This window comes from Eriocheir sinensis, chromosome 7 (assembly GCF_024679095.1).
Source record: "Eriocheir sinensis breed Jianghai 21 chromosome 7, ASM2467909v1, whole genome shotgun sequence".
Classification (NCBI taxonomy): domain Eukaryota; kingdom Metazoa; phylum Arthropoda; class Malacostraca; order Decapoda; family Varunidae; genus Eriocheir; species Eriocheir sinensis.
Genome location: NC_066515.1, coordinates 16,990,281 through 17,013,522, shown reverse-complemented (window position 1 = coordinate 17,013,522; position 23,242 = coordinate 16,990,281). Strand labels below are relative to the sequence as shown.

The 23,242-nt window shown below is 43.9% G+C and overlaps 1 protein-coding gene and 2 long non-coding RNA genes across 5 annotated transcripts; 2 read left to right on the top strand and 1 right to left on the bottom strand.

Annotated features, from left to right (window-relative positions):
* Nucleotides 1–26: 26 nt before the first annotated feature.
* On the bottom strand, nucleotides 27–19,224 carry LOC126993431 (low-density lipoprotein receptor-like). Of its 2 annotated transcripts, XM_050852556.1 has the most exons (17): nucleotides 19,066–19,224; nucleotides 13,689–13,789; nucleotides 12,773–12,926; nucleotides 12,258–12,361; nucleotides 11,177–11,305; nucleotides 10,201–10,456; nucleotides 8,850–8,986; nucleotides 8,097–8,238; nucleotides 7,761–7,923; nucleotides 6,960–7,100; nucleotides 5,660–5,878; nucleotides 4,841–5,045; nucleotides 4,332–4,484; nucleotides 4,012–4,189; nucleotides 3,556–3,767; nucleotides 2,559–2,753; nucleotides 27–1,777 (listed from the first exon to the last, which is right to left on the bottom strand). In XM_050852556.1, exons 1-17 carry the CDS (start codon nucleotides 19,130–19,132, stop codon nucleotides 1,748–1,750), a joined length of 2,586 nt encoding a protein of 861 aa, XP_050708513.1. In that variant the 5' UTR covers nucleotides 19,133–19,224; the 3' UTR covers nucleotides 27–1,747. The 2 variants fall into 2 exon arrangements, with proteins under 2 accessions (XP_050708513.1, XP_050708505.1); XM_050852548.1 differs by lacking the exon at nucleotides 27–1,777 and having other exon boundaries at nucleotides 2,389–2,753.
* On the top strand, nucleotides 5,887–6,407 carry LOC126993498 (uncharacterized). Its single transcript, XR_007747859.1, has 2 exons — nucleotides 5,887–6,024; nucleotides 6,157–6,407. It is a non-coding gene; the product is annotated as an uncharacterized LOC126993498 (long non-coding RNA).
* On the top strand, nucleotides 13,755–16,557 carry LOC126993487 (uncharacterized). Of its 2 annotated transcripts, XR_007747856.1 has the most exons (4): nucleotides 13,755–13,887; nucleotides 15,801–15,952; nucleotides 16,105–16,218; nucleotides 16,447–16,557. It is a non-coding gene; the product is annotated as an uncharacterized LOC126993487 (long non-coding RNA). The 2 variants fall into 2 exon arrangements; XR_007747855.1 differs by lacking the exon at nucleotides 16,447–16,557 and having other exon boundaries at nucleotides 16,105–16,238.
* Nucleotides 19,225–23,242: the final 4,018 nt, after the last annotated feature.

Below are 23,242 nucleotides of genomic sequence, written 5' to 3'. Positions count from 1 at the left end.
TTTAAGACATGCATTGAAACATCGACTTATTATGTGTATTTTTATTATCAATCAACATGTATTAAATTGTATTGCCATTGAAAACTGTCTTATATACAAGTCTTATTCACAGAGTTGGTACAGTAGACTTAAGTGCTAAGTACAAAAAATAAATACAAGGGTGGCCCCCAATAAACGTAAATCAGAAGTAACAACTTAAGGTAAAAAGACCGCGTAAAAAGTCCTAAAGGTTAGCCTCAGTGTGCATGCGGTAATAAATAAATGACAAGGAACACTTCCGCTACATCTGTGACATTGGCAAGAGCACCAACGAAAGAGAGTATCCGTAAACCTAGTGTAAAAATAAGAAGAAAAAAACTATTTGTCTTTAACAAGACATATTCAACACTGACGAAGGCACGCAAGGAAGGATACGGTTCTTACACTGAACGTTGTGGCTGATAATATGAAATAGTTACGTGTAGACATCGGGCAAGGCACGAACAGGGAATCTCTCTAAACAACGCTAAACAACCTCGGCTCACGGTGTTATCAGCAACAAGGAGCAGGTTACCACAGGGACAGTTATCGTGAAAGATAAATGCACTTGAGCCTTCACGAGCTCTATGTGTCCAGTGTGGCGAGGCAGAAACACTGAGTCACTCTCCGCTTTGGTCTCCAGCAAACACATGACTATACAAGGGACTAAGAACAACCCTCACAATACTACACTACTATACTATACTACTCTGTGCTACTTCAGGCCGAAGATTACAGGAATTAAACAATAAACATTTAGGATAACCCAGAAAGTTGCAAATTCCTTATTATGCAACTCTAGTAAGGACGGTGTAAACACAGCCAAGCTGCGAGGCTGGCGGCTAGGAATAGTAAAGGCCCTTGCCTGGCCAGGCCTACTCAGGAAAGAAGGGTTCCATGTTTGCTTCACACTGCCGTTTCCGGTGCTTTTCCTATTCCTCGCTTTACGCAGCAGCCAGCCAGCAGCCTGGCTGCGTCTACAGACTGTGGGGCATTGGACGCTATCTGGGCACAGTAACGTTCACACACGGACTAACCTAACTCTGTGCACTACAAGACATGGACACTAACTAACGCCAAACTGTATTACGCCTGCACACTAACAGTCGACACCCTCGTGGCCAGCGTCATTAGGTAGATACAGCTTGTGACTATGTGTGATGAGCCTCTGAACAATCATTGAGTCTTACAGCGAGTCGTAGCTAATACTGACTTACATCATGGCGGGCGGCAGTCAACTGCTCGCTCCTCTAAACCTATACACTGCAATGATGGGTGATGATGGTGGTGGTGGTGGTGGTGATGGTGGTGACGAGAGGTTAGTTCACGCTCTCAGTCACTCGTTCATCTTCGTCTTAATCCTACACACTGCAATGATGATGACGATGAAGGTGATAATGGTGAAGGTGACGAGAGGTTATTTCACGCTCTCAGTCACTATTTCATCCTCCTTTCTTAAATACTATGTACATATATACACCACACACGCCTCTATCACATGCTCTCCTAACCGCTACGCAAGGCTCACTAGACATAAATAAGGAACACTATAGGGAAATTTCTACGCACGCTTCTAGCTAACACAACACTCACGACTTTGGTCTCTTGTGTGCGTTTACTAATGGCACTTCTTTGGTATGGCAGAGAATCCTCCTCCTCTTCTTCCTCTTCCTCATCTTCTGATATGTGTGCGTTTCTTAGTTCACTTCAAATCCCCCACACTCTCTCCTCACTTCTTGGGCGTTAGTAGCACGGCATCCTGGGAAAGAGAAAGAAGGGATCGTTATGGGAGAGCTCAGCAGGGGGACCAGTGTAAGGACAGTAGTATGAAGAAAGAGACTGACAACTACGCTATTGAACAAAGCTGAAATCATCCACTAGGGAAGACACATTATCAATTTCAAGCTTTTAAAGAAGGGAAAAAGAAAGAAAGGATGGTAATGTAAACAGAAAAGGAAGAGAGGAAACTAAGATACTAAAAACAATGCGAGAGGGATAGAGATGATAAAGGTAGTATGGTAAAGGTGGGTGCATATGCTACAGCTGCGCGTGGCCTCGGTGTTCATCTCCGTCGCATTGTTCCTTGAGCCAGTGTGACATCCGGGTTACCACAGTTTACCTTCCCCAGGTGTCCCCAGGTAACCATTTATTCACCAGCCCGAAAAGGGGGGATGAACACCTGGAGGGCTGCACGGTGACTGCCCAAGCCGGGATTCGAACCCGGGCCCGTGGATTCGCAGCTAAGCACACTGACCACAGAGGGATACACATTCATACCGTCGCTACCAAAGAATGAAAGAAGAAAGAGGGAAGCACCGTTGCCAGACTGCCGTACTCAGAGCATAGTATTTACCGGTTTCTGACGCCTAACTATTGCCAAGAAACATCAGGAATTAACTATTTTAACGATAATTATAAGTGAATCTCCTTATTGGGGTCCACGAGACAGTTTTGGGGTCTGAAGTCGGGAAGTATAAGAGGCTGAGAACGACAATCTGGCACCGTTGGAGGGAAGGAAGGTGACAAATAGAGATACTCACGTCGTCACTGTCCAGGAGCACCTTGTTCTGCGCGTCGGAGTAGTCGTAGTCCTGCTGCACGAACATGATGCCGTCCTGCTCGATGGTGTAGCCGCCGCCGTCCTCCTCCAGCCCCGTGGTCTTGCGGTACACGGGGTTCGGGAAGCGAGTGTGGATGATCACCCTCCGGCGCATCTTCACGTAGCCCACGAACATCTGTGTGAGGGAGGGAGAGGAGGGTTGAGGGTGAGGAAGAGCAAAATGGATGAAGAAAAGGGAAAAATAAGATAGAAGTGAAAGTTTGGAAAGTTTCGTTCAGTCGGCGCAACATCTGTGGTCATATGCCGGAGAGGGACAGAAGGGGAAGGAATTATAGGAGAAAGGAACAGAACCCAGGAGACGGGACACAACCCCCGATTAATACCTGGTACCCATTCACTGCTGGGTGGACAGGGGCGTAGGGTATCGGAAAAGATAGAAGTGAAAACAATGGAGGAGAAAGAGAGGATGGGAGAAGAAATAATGGAAAGGAGGATGATAAAGACTTGTGGAATGAAAAGAAACGGTTAATGGTGATTGGTGGAGAGGTGAGGGAAGGGAAAAGGACGAAAGAAAGGTGGAAGCAAAGGAAAAAGGAGGAACTGACTGGCCGTTGTAATGAAGAAATGGAAGTTAATGTGAAACTGTCGAGGGAGAAAGACAAGTAGAAGACAGATAGATAGATAGATAGAGATGGATAGAAATAGAGACAGAGAAAAAGATAGATAGATAGACAAAGATGAATAAGATAGACATGAATACAAATAGACAGAGACAGAGAACGAAAGACAGATAGAGAGACAGAGAATAAGATAGATAGATAGACAAAGATGAATAAGATAGACACAAATACAGATAGATAGAGACAGAGAAAGAAAGATAGAGAAGGATATGAATCACTAGATACATAAAGACTTCACTAACTCCTATATACACAAACACACACAGAACGCCACAAGAGACAGGGGGCCAAACTCACCCCAATAGCCAGCCCAAGCACCACCAGGGAGCCCAAGACGACGCCCAACACCATGCCGGCCTGCGGACTCGACACCTCGATCACCGTCTTGTCCTGGCCGCCGCCACTGACAGGGGGACCGAACACCGCCGAGGGGACCAGAGGGTTCGTCCTGCCGCCGATGACCACCTCGTTCTCGGTGCTGCCGCCTGGTGTAATGATTGCCACGGTGCCTGAGGGAGGAAGGTGCGAGGGTTGGTGGACGGCAGAAGGGTTGAATGAGATGACGGACTGAGTGTTACGTAAAGGGAAAGGGGATCAGTCGGGTTCTAATAAGTGTTTTTGTAGGTTCATGGCACAGAAGAAGGGTCAGACTACTACCAGGGTCATTAAACTACCCCTGGAAATGCTTGATAAATGAGTTTGGGCGTGGAAAGGTTTAAGAATACTGCCCATACAGGATCCTCTCCCCCTTACCGTTGAGACACGTGCTGCCGTCGGTGGGCGAGAGCCAGAAGCTGTCGGGACACACACACAGGGGCCGCCCCTGGGAGCTGCGCACACAGAAGTGGCTGCAGGCGTGGCCGCGGCACACGTTCTCGCCGGCGGGTTGGCGGTACTCGTGGAACACGTGCACCACGCGCGGCGCCTCAAGCTGGGAAGGGAAGGGGAGGGAAGGTCAGGTTAGCTTTTTTAAATGTCTTTCGTTGAATTTTGTTTTAAATTTTCATGTTTCTTTCTCATTAGTTCTTATTATCAGTAAAGGGGGAAGGAGTTTCCTCTCTCCCAACACTCACCAGGTGGCCGGCCGACACGTGCTCAATGTTGTCTCCGTTGAACTTGTCGGCGCTGAAGAGGGCGATCTCGGACCAGTCGACCCAGTACATGCGGTCCTCGAACACGGTGACGGAGTACGGCAGCCGCAGCACCTCGGAGGAGTACAGGACGGTCTGCGGGGCAAGGAAAAGGTAGGGGTTGAAGGGGAGGTTGCTCAGCCCATTGCACAGGTTGAGGTGTGTTCAAGTCGTAGGCAGAAGGGAATGCAGACAAAGGAAGGTGTTTATGAGTTTACCAGCAGAAGGGATGAAATAATGAAGATGCTGGTCAACTCTTGCCTAAGGACAGCTAGAGTAGAAAGTCTAAACTAAAGGAATTTTTACTAAACTAAGTCACCTGGCCCAGCTGATATTTTCTCACGTGTTCTGAAGGAATCTAGAGACACGATTATCGAACTACACACAGGCCAGCATATTTAGAACGTCTCATAACACCAGACAAACAAGAGCCTAGGTCCTCCCCAACGCACCTCTATCCCGCTGCCATCCATGTTGGACATCTTTATCTTGCTGAGGTAGCCGTCGCACCAGTACAGCTTCTTGTTGGCGTAGTCCACCGTGATGCCGTTGGGCCAGTGCACGTGGGGCGCAGACACGAGGGTGGCCCGGTCGCTGCCGTCAAGTTCTGCACGTTCGATCTTGGGCGCGCTACCCCAGTCGGTCCAATAGATGTAGCTGTGAGGGGGAGACGAGATAGATGAGAAGGAGAAGGAGGGATGCTTTGAGGGAGATGAGAGAGATGCTGTGGGGTGCTGTAAAGGAGATGAGCTGGAGAATGAGATGCTGTGAGGGAGATGAGAGAGAGGATGAGGGATGCTGTGAGGGAGATAAGTGAGAGAGGATAAGGGATACTGTGAGGGAGATGAGAGAGCGAGGATGAGGGATGCTGTGAGGGAGATGAGAGAGAGAGGATGAGGGATGCTGTGAGGGAGATGAGAGAGAGAGGATGAGGGATGCTGTGAGGGAGATGAGAGGGAGGATGAGGGATGCTGTGAGGGAGATGAGAGAGCGAGGATGAGGGATGCTGTGAGGGAGATGAGAGGGAGGATGAGGGATGCTGTGAGGAAGATGAGCTGGAGGATGTTGAAGGAGGATGCAAAAGAACTAAAAGGAGATGAAAACTGAATATAATAACAAGACTAAGAAGACCGGATCTGACCCTCTCCTTTGGCTACTTGAACTGTCCTTTCTTTGTGTTATGTTTGTCTCTTCTTTTATATCCTCCTTGAACTCCCTTAACAACAACAACAACAGCAAAGCAAGTACTGGGGCTGTCTAGTCTTACTCACCCGTCGATGGGGTTGACAGCAATAGCGCGGGGCAGGTCCAGCTTGTCGGTGACGATGGTGTGGGTCCAACGGCCGTCCCAAGACATCATGTGGACCTGGTTGGCCGAGATGTCCGTGTAGTAGATGTTTTGGTGGATCCAGTCAACCGCCAGCCCGTCCACCACCATCTGATCACGCTCCAGCAGCACCTCGGGGACCTCGGGGGTGGACATGTGCGCTCTGTGGGGGGAGGGAGAGAAGGAGGAGAGTTAGCGAGGGGAAGAGGTGGAGAGGAGTGGTGGAGAGTTGGAGAGGTGAAAAGTTGGACAGGTGAAGAGTTTGAGAGGTGGAGAATTGGAGAAATGGGGAGTTAGCAAGAGGGAGAGGTGGAGAGAAGGAGAGTTAGCAAGGGGTAGAGGTGGAGAGGTGGAAAGGTGGATAGTTTGAGAGGTGGAGAATTGGAGAAGTGGAGAGAGGCAAGGTGGAGAGTTGGAGAGGAGAGTTAGCAAGAGGGAGAGGTGGAGAGAAGGAGAGTTAGCAAGGGGGAGAGGTGGAGAATTCGAGAGTTGGAGAGTTGAGTTAGCGATGTGGAGAGGTGGAGAGTGGAGAAAGGTGGAGAGTTAGAGAGGTGAAGAGGTGGAGAGTTAAGTTATAATTTATAGTTTCTTTCCAGTTCCTCTTCTTTTCTTCCTCTCCACTACTACTACTACTACTACTACTACTACTACTACTACTACTACTACTACTGCTACTACTACTACTACTACTACTACTACTACTACTACTACTATTACTACTCTTCCAGTGCTTTTTCTTTCTCCATTTCCTTCTCATCTACATCTAATCATCTTCTGTTTCTCCGTCTCTCTCTGTTTGTCTGTCTGTCTTCTTCCCTCTCGTATTTTATTCCTTGACTTCTATACTCCTGTTATCTCCCCTCAACCCTCTCTGTCTGTCTGTCTGTCTATCTCTCTGTCTCTCACCTTTTGATCTTCTTGTCCTTGTCTGTCTCTATCTGTCTGTCTATCTATCTGTCTGTCTGTCTGTCTGTCTATCTGTCTGTCTATCTGTCTGTCTGTATCTATCTGTCTGTCTGTCTGTCTATCTATCTGTCTGTCTATCTGTCTGTCTGTCTGTATCTATCTGTCTGTCTGTCTGTCTATCTGTCTATCTCTCACCTCTTGATCTTCTTGTCCTTGTCTGTCTCTATCTGTCTGTCTGTCTATCTATCTGTCTGTCTGTCTGTCTATCTATCTGTCTGTCTATCTGTCTGTCTGTCTATCAATCTGTCTGTCTGTCTGTCTATCTGTCTATCTCTCACCTCTTGATCTTCTTGTCCTTGTTGTCACACCAAATGATCTGGCTGGTGCTGTACTGGAAGTCTAAGGCCGTGGCTCGTCGCGCGTCCTTCACCAGCGTGGTCAGCTCACGGTCCTTCAGACGCAGACTCCGGATGTCGTAACTGCCGAGGAGGGACACACGAGGGTCAGGAAGAGAAACAGATACAGTGGTGGGTGTAAATTTAGTTCTAGGTGTATGTCTACTCGTCTACCAGAGAGAAGATGAGTTAAGAGCCTCTAGAGATGATTTAGATGATGATGTAGTCTTTCTAGCTCGCCTGAGAGAGGATATGATGAAGGTAAATACTTTTAACCCACCTGAGAGAGAATGTGATGCTGTATATACTTCTTATCCTTCCCTGTGAGAGATGAAGTATGAGCCCCCAGAGATGATAAAAAAGGTGCTGTATAACTTTTAGCCCACCTGAGAGGATGTGAGATGATACTGTATATGTTTTAGCCCGTCTGAGAGGGAATGAGATGAGGCTGTATACTTTCTTATCCCTTACCTGTGCGAGAAGATGAGGTAGGGGTTACAGAGATGATAAAAAAGGTGCTGTATAACTTTTAGCCCACCTGAGAGGATGTGAGATGATGCTGTATATATGTTTTAGCCTACCTGAGAGGGAATGAGATGATGGTATGTACTCCTTACCCTTACCTGTGCGAGAAGATGAGGTAAGGGTCAGAGATGATAATGAGGATGCTGCTGCGATGATGCTGTATATGTTTTAGCCTACCTGAGAGAGAATGAGATGATGGTATATACTCCTTATCCTCACCTGTGCGAGAAGATGAGGTAAGGGTCCCCGGAGTCGGCCTTGCATCGCGTGTAGTTGCCGGGGTCACGTCGGTAGCCGGGCAGACACGAGCAGTGGAAGCCGCCGATGGTGTTGATGCACTTCTGGGAGCACGAGCCCGGCGCCTCCACGCACTCGTCGATGTCTGGGGGGAGGAGAGGGAGAAGGAGGAGGTGAGGAGGGTGTGCTATGTGAGGTAGAGGATGAGACCTCTCTAAAATAAATTAAATCAAAGGTACTCTACACTACCATACAGGAGAGAGAAAGACACACACACACACACAGAGGTAGAGTCTTGCCGGTCCCCTCAAGACTCACCCTCACAGTTGAACTTCCTGTTGAGCCTGTACCCCGGGCGGCACTGGCAGTAGTAGCCCTCCAGAGTGTTGACGCAGAGGTGCTCGCAGCCGCCGTTCTTCTCGCGGCACTCGTCGATGCCACACAGGGACACCAGCTCGTCCTAATGTGCGTGAGAGAGGAGTATGGTTAGTCAGGGAGTTGGCTGCATGGTTTGTCAGGTAGTTAGGTAATTAAGTATATAAGTAGGAAGGTAGGTAAGTCTAATTTGATAGTTAGGTAGGTAAGTAGGTAGTTAACTAGTTAGGGAGGGAGGTGGTTACTATCGCTGGTTAGTTAGTTAGTTAGCCAGTGTGTGTGTGTGTGTGTGTGTGTGTGTGTGTGTGTGTGTGTGTATGAATTTTTCCTTGTTCCTGCTTATTTTCCTTCTAAAGGAGTGCAATTTTTTCCTAATATATATGTCTCTAAGTGTGTGTGTGTGTGTGTGTGTGTGTGTGTGTGTGTGTGTGTGTGTGTGTGTGTGTGTGTGAATTTTTCCTTGTTCCTGCTTATTTTCCTTCTAAAAGAGTGCAATTTTTTTCCTAATATGTCTACTAAGTGTGTTTGTGTGTGTGTGTGTGTGTGTGTGTGTGTGTGTGTGTGTGTGTGTGTGTGTGTGTGTGTGTGTGTAGTTATGTGCGTGTGTATCCTGTGTATCCTCCTTTTATATATGTATCCACGTGTGTACCAGTGCGTAACAACCCCAAAAGTGTCCCTGTGTCCGCGTGTCCTCACCTCGCCGCCGCTGCAGTCGACGATCGAGTCACACATGCGCTGCTTCAGGATGCACTTGTCGCCGCCGCACTGGAACTGAGTCTCAGGGTCGCACGTGTCGTTGGCCCTGGCTGGCGGCGGCGGCGGGGCGGGGGAGTCTGCGGGGAGATGGAGGTGGATAAGAGAGTGATGGCGAGAGATTTAGCACACGATTGTAATGTATGAGTTGATAATCTTGTAGTGGGAGAGTAGAAGAGTGGGTTGAGAGGAGAGCTGTAGGAGAGACGTGTGAAAATAAGGAATGATGATGAGTTGATTGTCTTGTTGTGGGAGAGTAGAAGAGCGGGTTGAGAGGAGAGCTGTAGGAGAGATGTGTGGAAATAAGGAATGATGGAAAAGACAGACTGCGTACACTGAGATTTATGTTGCGTGTACAAGTTAAATAATCTTGCTTTATGAGGTTGTTAGGCTGTATAAGGAGGAGAAGTGAGGTATAAGGATAGGGAAGTATAGCAGACTAAGCACAAAGAGATATATTACAGTGTGTGTCAGAATAGACTTCGAATAAACAGAGAAAAAGAAAACGGGCTGAGAACAGACAGAGAATAGATTAGACAGAAAAAACAGAGAATAGACTGAAAATAGACAGCGAATAGATTGAAAATAGATAGAGAATGGGCTGAGAAGAGGCAGAATAGACAGAGAATAGAGAATAGGCATAGGACAGACAGAAAACAGACTGAAAATAGACAGAGAATAGACTGAAAATAGACAGAGAATGGGCTGAGAAGAGACAGAATAGACAGAGAATAGGCATAGGACAGACAGAAAACAGACTGAAAATAGACAGCAAATAGACTGAAAATAGACAGAGAATGGGCTGAGAAGAGGTAGAATAGACAGAGAATAGGGGACAGACAGAAAATAGGCTGAAAATAGCTAAAGAATAGGCTGAGAAGAGGCAGAATAGACAGAGAATAGGGGACAGACAGAAGATAGGGTGAAAATAGCTAAAGAATAGGCTGAGAAGAGGCAGAATAGACAGAGAATAGGGGACAGACAGAAAATAGGCTGAAAATAGCTAAAGAATAGGCTGAGAAGAGGCAGAATAGACAGAGAATAGGGGACAGACAGAAGATAGGCTGAAAATAGCTAAAGAATAGGCTGAGAAGAGGCAGAATAGACAGAGAATAGGGGACAGACAGAAGATAGGCTGAAAATAGCTAAAGAATAGGCTGAGAAGAGGCGGAATAGACAGAGAATAGGGGGCAGACAGAAGATAGGCTGAAAATAGACAGAGAATAGCCTGAGCCAGACCAGACTAAGCCCAGAGAGCTCCACCACAAGCCAGCCGCCAACATCTCACACTCACCGCATCCCTGCTCGTCCGACCCGTCCATGCAGTGGGAGGTCCCGTCGCAGCGCCTCTCCGCCGGCACGCAGCCCGCGGACACACACTTGAACTTCCCGTTGGGGCAGGTGGCCGGGCAGTCCCTCTCGTCGGTGCCGTCCTCACAGTCCGCCTTCCCGTCGCACACCCAGCGCTCCAGGATACAGTTGAGGCCGCACTGCACCTCATTGTCCAGACACAGGCGGGGCGGCGTGGTGACTTTGACGCCCTCGCAGTTCTGAGGGAGGAAGAGTAGTGTTGAACAATTTGAGAAGCTGTGAGGTGTGTGGAGAAAGGGGAGAGGAAGACAGCTGGAAGAGAGGAGTAACAAAGGTTTAGAAGAGGAAATAAGGAAGAAACAAATAAAAGGAAGAAAAGTGAAGAAATAATGAGCTAGATGAGGTATAGGACAGTCATGGAGGAAAGCAATGGCAAAAGACAAAACAGTTTACAATCTACCATCTTTCTTGATAACGACTGACATCTCTCTCTTAGTAAGGAAGAACGAAGTGTAAGTTATGAACCATCTCAAGACTCACATCATCTACTTCCAAAGACAAAAATGGAGATTAATCGTGTTCTGATGAGTGTTTCTTTAGGTTCAAGGTACAGAAGAACTGCCAGACTACCACCAGGGTCATAAAACTAACTGGAAATGCCCAAAACACTTACGAAAACCTTGTCAAATGAGTGTGCCTTGGCGCCGGAAGGTGAGGGTCGTATTTCAAAACATTTCGTCGCCTAAGTTCACATATTTGACATGGCTTTCGTAGGAGCTGTAGGCCTTTCCAGGGGTAGTTTTATGACCCTGGTGGTAGTTTGACCCTTCCTCTGTGCCATGAACCTTAAAAAACACTCATGAAAACCAGATTGATCCCCTCTTTGACCTTTAGAAATAGTTGATGTGAGAAGCGATGGTGTCTTAAAATACAGCCCTTAGTAAGACAGTGACACTCACCCTTTCGTCTGAGTTATCCATGCAGTCGTCCGTCCCGTCACACTTCCAGCGGTGGGGAATTCGGCGGCCGTTGTCACACAGCATGTAGCCTGGCAGGGGCGTGGGCGTGGGCTGGGCGCCGCAGTCCGCCTGGGTAGACACGAAAGGAAGAGAGTTGAAGCTTTGCCTGTGGTAGAGAGAGGCTGGGAGGTGTGTGGAGGGAGGGGAGAGGAACACAGGCGGAACAGAGACGTAAAGAAGACTTTGAGGGGATATAATGATGGAAACAAAGGAGAGAAGTGAAGAAATAAGGAGTTAAGAGAAGAGTTGCAAAATAATAAAGAAAAGGAGAGAGTAAAGATTGAAAGAGTAAAGAGTAAGAGTAAACAAGATCTGAAAGAGGAAGAAAATAAAAGAGAAAAGCCAAGGAGAAAAGTGAAGAAATAAGGAGCTAGAAGAGAGGAGAGTTGATAAAGAGTAAAACAAGTGAAGAAAAAGACTAAAGAATGTTTGGAAGATGAAATAATGATGAAGGAAGGAAAACAAAGGAAGGAATAAGGAGTCAGAGAAGAGTCGCAAAAGAGTAATGAAGAGGAGACTAAAGAGTAAAAATAGGAGTAAATAAGACTTGATAGAGGAAATAATTATGAGAGAATGGAATAAATGAGGAAAGGCAAGGAAGGGAAAAGAAGAAATGAGGAAGTAGAGAGAAAAGAGAAGTTGCAAAAGAGTAAGAGAGGTAGAAAAGAGGAATAAAAAAGAACTAGAGGAGGATAAAATGATGATAGAAGAGAGAAAAGAGAAAAAAAGCCAGAGAAGATAAGAATTAAAAGAGAAGAGAGAGAGAGAGAGAGAGAGAGAGAGAGAGAGAGAGAGAGAGAGAGAGAGAGAGAGAGAGAGAGAGAGAGAGAGAGAGAGAGAGAGAGAGAGAGAGAGAGAGAGAGAGAGAGAGAGAGAAATTGCAAGATAGATGACACGTAGAAAACCAAACGAAAAACAAACAAAAAAAAGAACAATTAAAAAGAGAAAGACTGAAAACTGAGAACACACACACACACACACACACACACACACACACACACACACACACACACACACACACCTCGTCTGATCCGTCCTCGCAGTCCTCGTTCCCGTCACAGAGGTAGTCTCCGGACACACACTGGCTGTCTCTCACACACCTGAACTCCCCGTCCGCGCACTGGGCTGCAAAGAAAACGGGATTCGCATTATTAAAGCAACTTACCTCGTAGAAGAAACACATCAACACCAATATACACACTATGAGACCTCTATAGACTCGCAACACTGATTCACTCTAGTAACTCTACCCAAGCTCATCCTTATGCTATCCAACTTCCTTCTGCAAGAGTTAACCAGCATCTTCGCTCTCTCATCCCTTTCGCTGGTGAACTCTCCACTCCGTTTGCTTCATAAATCTCTCTCTCTCTCTCTCTCTCTCTCTCTCTCTCTCTCTCTCTCTCTCTCTCTCTCTAATACTTCACATCCTTCTATAAATATCTTTCCACTTTCTCTCAATCTTTTTAACTTTTCTTTCATTCACTCTTTCCTTCTGTCGTTCTTTTTCTATCTCTCTCTATCTGTCTATCTACTCACAACACATGGCGGGCAGCTCGTCAGACCCGTCCCGGCAGTCGTCGTGTCCGTCACACTTCCAGTTCTCGGGGATGCAGTTGGTGTTGTTGCAAGCGAACTCGTGCGACTGACACCCCTTCGACTCCGCCTCGTTCTTCTCCGCTACTTCACAGCCCTGCGGAGGATGTGAGGAAGGCTGTCAGGTGAGGGAAGGAAGAAGGGCAGGAGAACAAAGGGAAACTGGGAGGGAGAGAGAGAGAGAGAGGAGGATTGAAGAAGATACAAGGAGGAAGGAAGGAAGCAGAGGAGGATCAAAGAAGATTATAAAGAGAAAGGAGAAGACAGAGAGAGATAGGAAGAGGAGGATAAAGATAAAGGAGTGGAAAGGATGTGACGGCAAAGGCTTTTCCATTCCCTTATCTGAGTCCTTGGGATTTCCGGTAATGAAAGGGGCCGAGTTGTCAGTGTGTGGGTGTGGTAAGCTTGAGTTCCTGGGTTCGAGTCCCACCGATACACGCTGACAGTATTCAACCATCGTAAGTGTCGGAAGATTCCTCACATGTGTCCCAGATCATCAGTCAACCCAAAATTCAGCGATATCGGTTAAGAGACCAAGAAAGTCATACATCACGGCAGACACTATAAACAAAATTCGCCTGCCCCACTAAAGGACTGGAGCCATCAAAGAGACCCCTCAAGAAAGCCTATCAGCGCTATAGACAGCACCTAAGAAAAAATCTGTCTATTTATCTATCTACTTATCTCTCTCTCACCTTCTCGTCTGAGCCATCGTTGCAGCCACTATAAACAAAATTCGCCTGCCCCACTAACGGACTGGAGCCATCAAAGAGACCCCTCAAGAAAGCCTATCAGCGCTATAGACAGCATCTAAAAAAAAAAAATCTCTCTATCTCTCAATCTATTATCTCTCTCTCACCTTCTCGTCTGAGCCATCGTTGCAGTCCGGGTAGCCGTCACACATCCACCTTTTGGGCAAACATCTGTCTCTGCCGCACAGGAATTCGTGGTCCTGACACACTGGAAGGGAGAAGAAGAGAGATGTGTAAGGGACTGCAGGGAAGGCGATCAGAGCACATGCGTAAAGAAACGATGGGGAAGGATAAAGATGGTGGAAGGTTAAGATCAGTATGGGAAAGGATAAAGATGGAGGAAGTTTAAGATTAGTATGGGAAAGGATAAAGATGGGGGTAGGTTAAGATTACTATGGGAAAGGATAAAGATGAAGGAAGTTTAAGATTGGTATGGGAAAGGATAAAGATGGAGGAAGTTTAAGATTAGTATGGGAAAGGATAAAGATGGAGGAAGTTTAAGATTAGTATGGGAAAGGATAAAGATGAAGGAAGTTTAAGATTAGTATGGGAAAGGATAAAGATGGAGGAAGTTTAAGATTAGTATGGGAAAGGATAAAGATGGAGGAAGTTTAAGATTAGTATGGGAAAGGATAAAGATGGAGGAAGTTTAAGATTAGTATGGGAAAGGATAAAAATGGAGGAAGTTTAAGATTAGTATGGGAAAGGATAAAGATGAAGGAAGTTTAAGATTAGTATGGGAAAGGATAAAGATGGAGGAAGTTTAAGATTAGTATGGGAAAGGATAAAGATGGAGGAAGTTTAAGATTAGTATGGGAAAGGATAAAGATGGAGGAAGTTTAAGATTATAGTGCGCGCCAGCTATTTTGGCCCGTGAAGGAGGAGCTTCACGGGAAAGCCTAGGTCATTAAGCTCTTAAAGCGTTGCCACATATCTGTCGCTCCGCCTCCAACAGGGTCTAGCTCCCACCCATATCTCTCTCTCTCTCTCTCTCTCCTGTAATTAACTTTGGAAACGTTCTCTGTAGGTCCTCCGTAGTCCTTCTCTTTCTGGAAATACTCGTGGACGTTGAAAACAATGTCCTTTGCCTGACTACGTAAGTGAGACGAGTGATGGTTTGGATGAGCTGCCATGCTTCCTCTGTGGTGGATGGAAGTGGAATGCCGGGCTGGGCCGAGGGAACAGGGAGTGGCCAGAGGAGGAGTCAGTGAGGTCGTGACCCGACAACACTGTTGAACACTGTTGTCACGTTTTCTCCACCGTTTTATAATAACCTAAATATATAAGTAACAGTACACTGTGTAGCTCATTGCAGTTTGAATTAAAATAATATTAGTGTGTGTTTATATCTTTTGAAAAGTTTTTTTTTTAAATGACGCACATTAATTAAAGCCAAATACGTTCACTTGACATATGAGCATTTTTCACGGCCCTCCCTCTCACGGGCCAAATTAGCTGGCGCGCACTATAGTATGGGAAAGGATAAAGATGGAGGAAGTTTAAGATTAGTATGGGAAAGGATAAAGATGGAGGAAGTTTAAGATTAGTATGGGAAAGGATAAAGATGGAGGAAGTTTAAGATTAGTATGGGAAAGGATAAAGATGGAGGAAGTTTAAGATTAGTATGGGAAAGGATAAAGATGGAGGAAGTTTAAGATTAGTATGGGAAAGGATAAAGATGAAGGAAGTTTAAGATTAGTATGGGAAAGGATAAAGATGGAGGAAGTTTAAGATCAGTATGGGAAAGGATAAAGATGGAGGAAGTTTAAGATTAGTATGGGAAAGGATAAAGATGGAGGAAGTTTAAGATTAGTATGGGAAAGGATAAAAATGGAGGAAGTTTAAGATTAGTATGGGAAAGGATAAAGATGAAGGAAGTTTAAGATTAGTATGGGAAAGGATAAAGATGGAGGAAGTTTAAGATTAGTATGGGAAAGGATAAAGATGGAGGAAGTTTAAGATTAGTATGGGAAAGGATAAAATGGAGGAAGTTTAAGATTAGTATGGGAAAGGATAAAGATGAAGGAAGTTTAAGATTAGTATGGGAAAGGATAAAGATGGAGGAAGTTTAAGATTAGTATGGGAAAGGATAAAGATGGAGGAAGTTTAAGATTAGTATGGGAAAGGATAAAGATGGAGGAAGTTTAAGATTAGTATGGGAAAGGATAAAGATGGAGGAAGTTTAAGATCAGTATGGGAAAGGATAAAGATGGAGGAAGGTTAAGATTAGTAAGGGAAAGGATAAAGATGGAGGAAGTTTAAGATCAGTATGGGAAAGGATAAAGATGGAGGAAGTTTAAGATTAGTATGGGAAAGGATAAAGATGGAGGAAGTTTAAGATCAGTATGGGAAAGGATAAAGATGGAGGAAGGTTAAGATTAGTAAGGGAAAGGATAAAGATGGGGGTAGGTTAAGATTAGTATGGGAAAGGATAAAGATGGAGGAAGTTTAAGATTAGTATGGGAAAGGATAAAGATGGAGGAAGGTTAAAATTAGTATGGGAAAGGATAAAGATGGAGGAAGTTTAAGATTAGTATGGGAAAGGATAAAGATGGAGGAAGTTTAAGATCAGTATGGGAAAGGATAAAGATGGAGGAAGTTTAAGATTAGTATGGGAAAGGATAAAGATGGGGGTAGGTTAAGATTAGTATGGGAAAGGATAAAGATGGAGGAAGTTTAAGATTAGTATGGGAAAGGATAAAGATGGAGGAAGTTTAAGATTAGTATGGGAAAGGATAAAGATGGAGGAAGTTTAAGATTAGTATGGGAAAGGATAAAGATGGAGGAAGTTTAAGATTAGTAAGGGAAAGGATAAAGATGGAGGAAGTTTAAGATTACTATGGGAAAGGATAAAGATGGGGGTAGGTTAAGATTAGTATGGGAAAGGATAAAGATGAAGGAAGGTTAAAATTAGTAAGACGCAGGCAGCCAGAAAGTAAAGACGCCTGAATCCTCTGCCAAGATACAGGAAAGGGAAACAGTTAGATTATATACAAGATACATTAGACAAAGAAACGACAGGAAATGACAAAGATAATGGTAAAATAATTATATGAAGAAAAGACAGCCAGATTATAAGACAAATTAAGACCTGGGATATAGCCGATTAGGAGACAAGAAACATATAAGAGAGGGGAGAGAAGGAGCTCAGATTGCACACACAACTCAATCATAGTGTTAAGTAGAGGTTCAGAAACGACGGGAAAGAACAAAGATAATGGTGAAATAATTATATGAAGAAAAGACAGCCAGATTATAAGACAAATTAAGACCTGGGATATAGCCGATTAGGAAGCAAGAAACATATAAGAGAGGGGAGAGAAGGAGCTTAGATTGCACACATAACTCGATCATTTAGTTAAGAAAAGGTTCAGAAACGATGGGAAAGGACTAGTACATATGGAAAAGAAGAAGATATATAAAAAGCGTGGAGAAGGCCAGCTTAAACACACACACACACAAATACAAAAAAACATACACCATAAATAAAGAGTAAATAGATAAATCATACATAAGAGAGACTGGATCATACATAAGAGTTTGGACCACACAGAAATGACACTAGACAATACATACAAGAAACTATAGAGCATACAAGAAAAGGAACTCAACCCTACATAGACGAAATTAGACCCTATTTAAAAGAAGCTCGATCCTATTCATAGCCACAAAAGATAAACAATATAACTAAACAAAACTTGGCTGTCAGGTTGAACGGAGGCCATTAGCGTAAATTAATGTCCCAAAGATGGCGCCACAATAGGCCGTCGAGTGGCTAATGGTCTTGTAATGGGTTAATTGATGACACAGGTGATATATTGAGCAGCTGACGACAGGTAAGAAGGGAAGGTGATGAGGAAGGGATAATAATGCTCGATCTTGTGACCAGGATATTCTTAGGTTATTGATTGTTCCTCCTCCTCCTCCTCCTTCTCTCTTTTCTTCTTCCTATTGTTGCACTTATATAACAGGAGGAGGAGGAGGAGGAGGAGGAGGAGAATGTAGCAGTAGTATAGGAAGATGATTAAATTGAGTGATAATAAGTGTAGTAGTAATAATAGTAGTAGTAGTAGTAGCATTAGTAGTAGTAGTAGTAGTAGTAGTAGTAGTAGTAGTAGTAGTAAGGAAAATATGAATTGGGATAAAAATAAAAATAAGAGACTAAGTAGAAAAAGCAGATGACGAAAAAGGAAGAAGAAAAAAGAAAAACAAGTGGAAGAAAAATAAATAAATAAGAAAGAAAATTAAGAAGATAATGAAGACGGAAAACAAATCAACCACACCAATAGCAGAGAGAGAGAGAGAGAGAGAGAGAGAGAGAGAGAGAGAGAGAGAGAGAGAGAGAGCGTTAGATAAGTCAGACTCAGGCAGAGGCCAACGAACCGCTTTTAGGGCAGACCGAGTGTGTGAACTCTTGTGATAGTAGTCAAGATTATTTTTATGAATGAACGAATGAATGAATTGACTTTTGTGACTGAATGGTAACTGTAGTAGTAGAACACACACACACACACACACACACACATACGCGCGCGCATAACTGAAGTATACTAATAGATTTGAAAGCACACAAAAGGGAACACATCAACTTAGAGAAACACATTTGAAAGACTAACACACACACACACACACACACACACACACACACACACACACACACACACACACATACGCGCGCGCATAACTGAAGTGTACTAATAGATTTTAAAACACACAAAAGGGAACACATCAACTTAGAGAAACACATTTGAAAGACACACACACACACACACACACACACACGCACACACACACACACACACACACACACACACACACACTTGGAATATGCGGTGCAGTTTTGGTCTCCCCACCATGCAAAGGACATTGCTAAATTAGAAGGAATTCAGCGTCGGGCAACAAAAATGATCCCTTCCTTGCGCAACAAACACTACGAAGAAAGGCTTTCCACCCTTAACATGTTCTCTCTTGAGAAACGTCGCCTCCGAGGAAGACTGATCGAATGTTTTAAAATACTTAATGGTTTCACGAATGTGGACAAATCAAAATTGTATATATTCGATGACACTTTGCGAACGAGGAACAATGGCGTAAAACTCAAATGTAGACAAGTAAATTCAGACTGCACCAAATTTTTCTTCACCAACGTTGTAGTGCGAGAATGGAATAAGCTCCCACCATCAGTGGTCCAGTGTAACACGATTGACTCCTTTAAAAACAAGCTCGACTGACACTTCCTTCAACTTAATATTAACTTGAGTTGAAATGCAAAGTTTTGGAGTCATATGATTAATGTAGAATCACTTAGGTTTAAGGACAGACCACCTAGTCTGGACCATGGGGTCTGTGTGGTCTGATTTTCTATGTAAATCGATGTAAAAACTTTAGTAATAGATTTTAACACAGGAAATATTAACCTAGAAATCTCAGTCTCTCTCAGTCTGTCACTCACTCTCTCACACACCAACTCTCTCTCTCACTTACGTCCAGCCACAGTGACCACCACAGCACTGAGTATTAACGCCGAGCCCACACAGCTTTTGGTCGCCATCGTGCACTACTCCTTCTCACTCGCTTGTCTCCCCTTTACTATTCCTGCTCCAAGCCTGCGCCGCGTTATATACCTTCCAGGGGTGTGGGAGCGAGGGGTGAGGGGCGAGGGCGAGGGAGGGGACGGTGACCTTAGCCATTGCAACGGGCTCACAAATAGATTGGTGCAGCTTCAGTACACACACACACACACACACACACACACACACACTCACACACACACGGAAATACGTTTCCTTCTTCTGCGTCAATTGTATTTCTAGTAATTATTAGCTGTAGGGGAAACTTGGGGATAAGAAAGGAAAGGAAGAGAGAAGTTCTGGAGATGAAGAGAAGAGGAAAGAGAAAGAGAAGAGGAAAAAATGGAAAAAGGAGGAGGAGGAGGAGGAGGAGGAAATAAGGAATAGGAGGAGGAGGAGGAGGAGGAGGAAGAGGAAGAGAAGGAGGAGGAGGAGGAGGAGGAAGAGCTATTTAAGTAATGAAGAAAATAAGAAAAGCCATTTATAAGAGTAAAACAACAATAATAATGACGATGATGATAATGATATATAATAATAATAATAATAATAATAATAAAAATAACAACAATAATAATAATAATAATAATAATAACAATAACAATAATTATATTAGGGAGGAGGAGGAGGAGCTGGAGAGCCATTAAAATAATAAAATTAGCTGTATATGAAATACAGAATGAGAATAAGTACATGAGAAAAAGAAAAAAGACACACACACACACACACACACACACACACACACACACACATATATATATATATATATATATATATATATATATATATATATATATATATATATATATATATATATATATATATATATATATATATATATATATATATATATATATATCTAAATATATATATATATATATATATATATATATATATATATATATATAGAGATATATATATATTGATAGATATATATATATATATATATATATATATATATATATATATATATATATTTATATATATATATATAGAGAGAGAGAGAGAGAGAGAGAGAGAGAGAGAGAGAGAGAGAGAGAGAGAGAGAGAGAGAGAGAGAGAGAGAGAGAGAGAGAGAGAGAGAGAGAGAGAGAGAGAGAGAGAGAGAGAGAGAGAGAGAGAGAGAGAGAGAGAGAGAGAGAGAGAGAGAGAGAGAGAGAGAGAGAGAGAGAGAGAGAGAGAGAACGCAACACTGCCACATTTTGCAACTGCGCCACGAATTTCAGTGTTGAGCATAGTAGGGTACGCGTCCGCGGGGAGGGCCCGCTGCTGAGGGCTGCCGGGTACGCATTTTTAAATTTATCATTTATTTTGCGGCGGAACACTCCCTTTGAGGCACCCTGAGCGGAAGGCGGTTTCTTAGGCCCGTATATTCTCCAACACGTCGGGGCTCACACACCCACACTGGATAAGGCTTTCCTGGACGATAGAACTGATAGTATTTCCATGAAGAGTAGTTTTATGAGCCTGGTAGTAGTTTGACAAGGCTTCTGCACCGTGAATGTGAAAAATAACTCATGAGAACTCGACCAATCTCCTCTGTGGCATTGGGAAAAAATATTCGTGAGAGCCGAAAGCATCTGGGAATAGTTAGAATTTCTAGTTAGGATTTTAAGGGAATAAAGCTTGGAAACATTACGCCTCAATCTAGGGTGAGAATACTGACCGAGCGCCACACGTGTGTTGCATCAGCCAACCTCTGAGCGGAAACTTTCTCTGCAATAAGTGTTACCAATGGAGAGGTAAGTAACAGGTCGGTGTCCTCAGACGCTTCCACCTTTTCAAAGACCAAAATGAAGATTGCTCGGGTTCTAATGTTTTTTTTTTTTTTTTTTTTTTTTAGGTTCACGGTACAGAAAGAGGGTCAGAGTTTCACCAGGGTCAGAAAATTACCCATGGAAATGTCAAAACACCAACGAAAGCCTTGTCAAATGTGTGCTTGGGCGCCGGATATGACCCTCAGACACTTCATCTCTCACACCAACTATTTTCAAAGGCCAAAAATGAGAATAATCGGGCTCTAATGAGTGTTCCAATAGGTTCTTGGTACAGAGGAAGGGTCAGACTACCACCAGGGTCTCCTTCTGAAATTGACCTATCTTTTGGCCACTTATTACTTTTGTCTTCGTGGGAACAGCGATTAGCGGGCTTTTTTTTTTACACCTTTTTTGTTGCCCTTGAGCTGTATCCTTAGCTGTAAAATAATAATAAAAAAACTACCGCTGGAAATGCCCACAACTCCTATAAAAGCCTTGTCAAATGTGTGCTTGGGCGCCGGACATGACCCTTAGACACTTCATCTCTCACACCAACTATTTTCAAAGGCCAAAAATGAGAATAATCGGGCTCTAATGAGTGTTCCAATAGGTTCATGGTACAGAGGAAGGGTCAGACTACCACCAGGGTCTCCTCCCGAAATTGACCTATCTTTTGGCCACTTATTGTTTTTGTTTTTGTGGGAACAGCAATTAGCGGGCTTTTTTTTTTACACTATTTTTTTTGCCCTTAGCCAGTGTTGCCAGATTGTCGTACTCAGCCTCTTATATTTACCGACTTCCGACCCCAAAAATGTCTCCTGGGCCCCAATAACGAGATGCATTTATATTTATCGTTAAAGTAGTCAAATCCTGATGTTTCTTGGCAATAGTTATGCGTCAGAAACCGGTAAATACTATGCTCTGAGTACGGTAATCTGGCAACGGTGCCCTTATTTGTAAAAAAAAAAAAAAAACTACCTCTGAAAATGCCCACAACTCCTATAAAAGCCTTGTCAAATATGTGCTTGGGTGCCAAAATGTTAAGGAAAATGACTCACTGTCTCGAATTAAACTTACGGTCCTCCGCGGCCTCGACCTTCTGGCAGAGTGAAGATGAACACGAGCCTTCGAGTAAGATTAAAAAAAGCATTAAACGTTATAATTTTCTTTGACAGTTTATTAGAATATTGAGAATTGATGGTTTAGTGTTTAAATTGCAATGAGAGTTAATATGGTTCATTACAACTGTTTTGATTTGCGTTTCTACGACATTAATCTTCAGCTACAGACGAATTTGAAGAGAGAGAGAGAGAGAGAGAGAGAGAGAGAGAGAGAGAGGGAAACTTTGTACATCGCTGAGGGCAATTGCGTCATTGTGCGAATCTCTCTCTCTCTCTCTCTCTCTCTCTCTCTCTAGTTTTCCTCGTATTCTTTTCCTCTTCTTTCTTTATACACCTTTTTTTTTTCCTCGCTCCTCCTCCTTCTCCTTCCTCGAATGATAATAATAATAATAATAATAATAATAATAATAATAATAATAATAATATAACGAATGCAAAACCGGTGTAATATAAAAGTCAATGAACTGTGTGTGTGTGTGTGTGTGTGTGTGTGTGTGTGTGTGTGTGTGTGTGTGTGTGTGTGTGTGTGTGTGTGTGTGCTTAAAAATGTCATCAATCAATAGGGTACGTAGGGTGTGTGTGTGTGTGTGTGTATGTGTACCAAGACACTAACCTACGATGCGTGAGGTCAATGATTTGCTATGACCCTTTTCTCTCTCTCTCTCTCTCTCTCTCTCTCTCTCGTCTGACGCAATATTGAAATGCCGCCGGAAGCAAAGAGAGCGCTTGTGCCCGCGCGCGCGAAAGAGAGAGAGAGAGAGAGAGAGAGAGAGAGAGAGAGAGAGAGAGCAGGTAGAGGCAGACGGCTGACGCAAGAAACACAGGAAGATTGTCAGCATCTCTCTCTCTCTCTCTCTCTCTCAGACGAAGGTAAACTCACTAGACACCCGTAAACCTTTCACTTTCTCTTTCTGTAGTACTTTCATTCTTACTTTCTCTCATTTGTTTCTCTTTCTCTCTCTCTTTTTCTCTCTCTTTCAACTGACCTTGCGTGCGCAGTAACGAAATAAACTGCGCACACACACACACACACACACACACACACACACACACACGTGATAGGAATTGCGTTCTGAGAGAGAGAGAGAGAGAGAGAGAGAGAGAGAGAGAGAGAGAGAGAGAGAGAGAGAGAGAGAGAGAGAGAGAGAGAGAGAATGGAGAAATAAATGGGAAGGAAGAAGGAAGGGAAGAAATAAGGAAAGGAGGAAGGAGAAAA

What these genes read in the sequence shown, in the direction of transcription:
- LOC126993431 (XM_050852548.1), bottom strand. Translation starts at nt 19,132, where the DNA reads ATGGCGACCAAAAGCTGTGTGGGCTCGGCGTTAATACTCAGTGCTGTG. An exon ending in TGGATGGCAGCGGGATAGAG is followed by an intron (nt 4,485 to 4,840) that starts GTGCGTTGGGGA and finishes CTTGCCCCGCAG; the next exon opens with ACCGTCCTGTACTCCTCCGA. An exon ending in TGCTTGGGCTGGCTATTGGG is followed by an intron (nt 2,754 to 3,555) that starts GTGAGTTTGGCC and finishes TCCCTCACACAG; the next exon opens with ATGTTCGTGGGCTACGTGAA.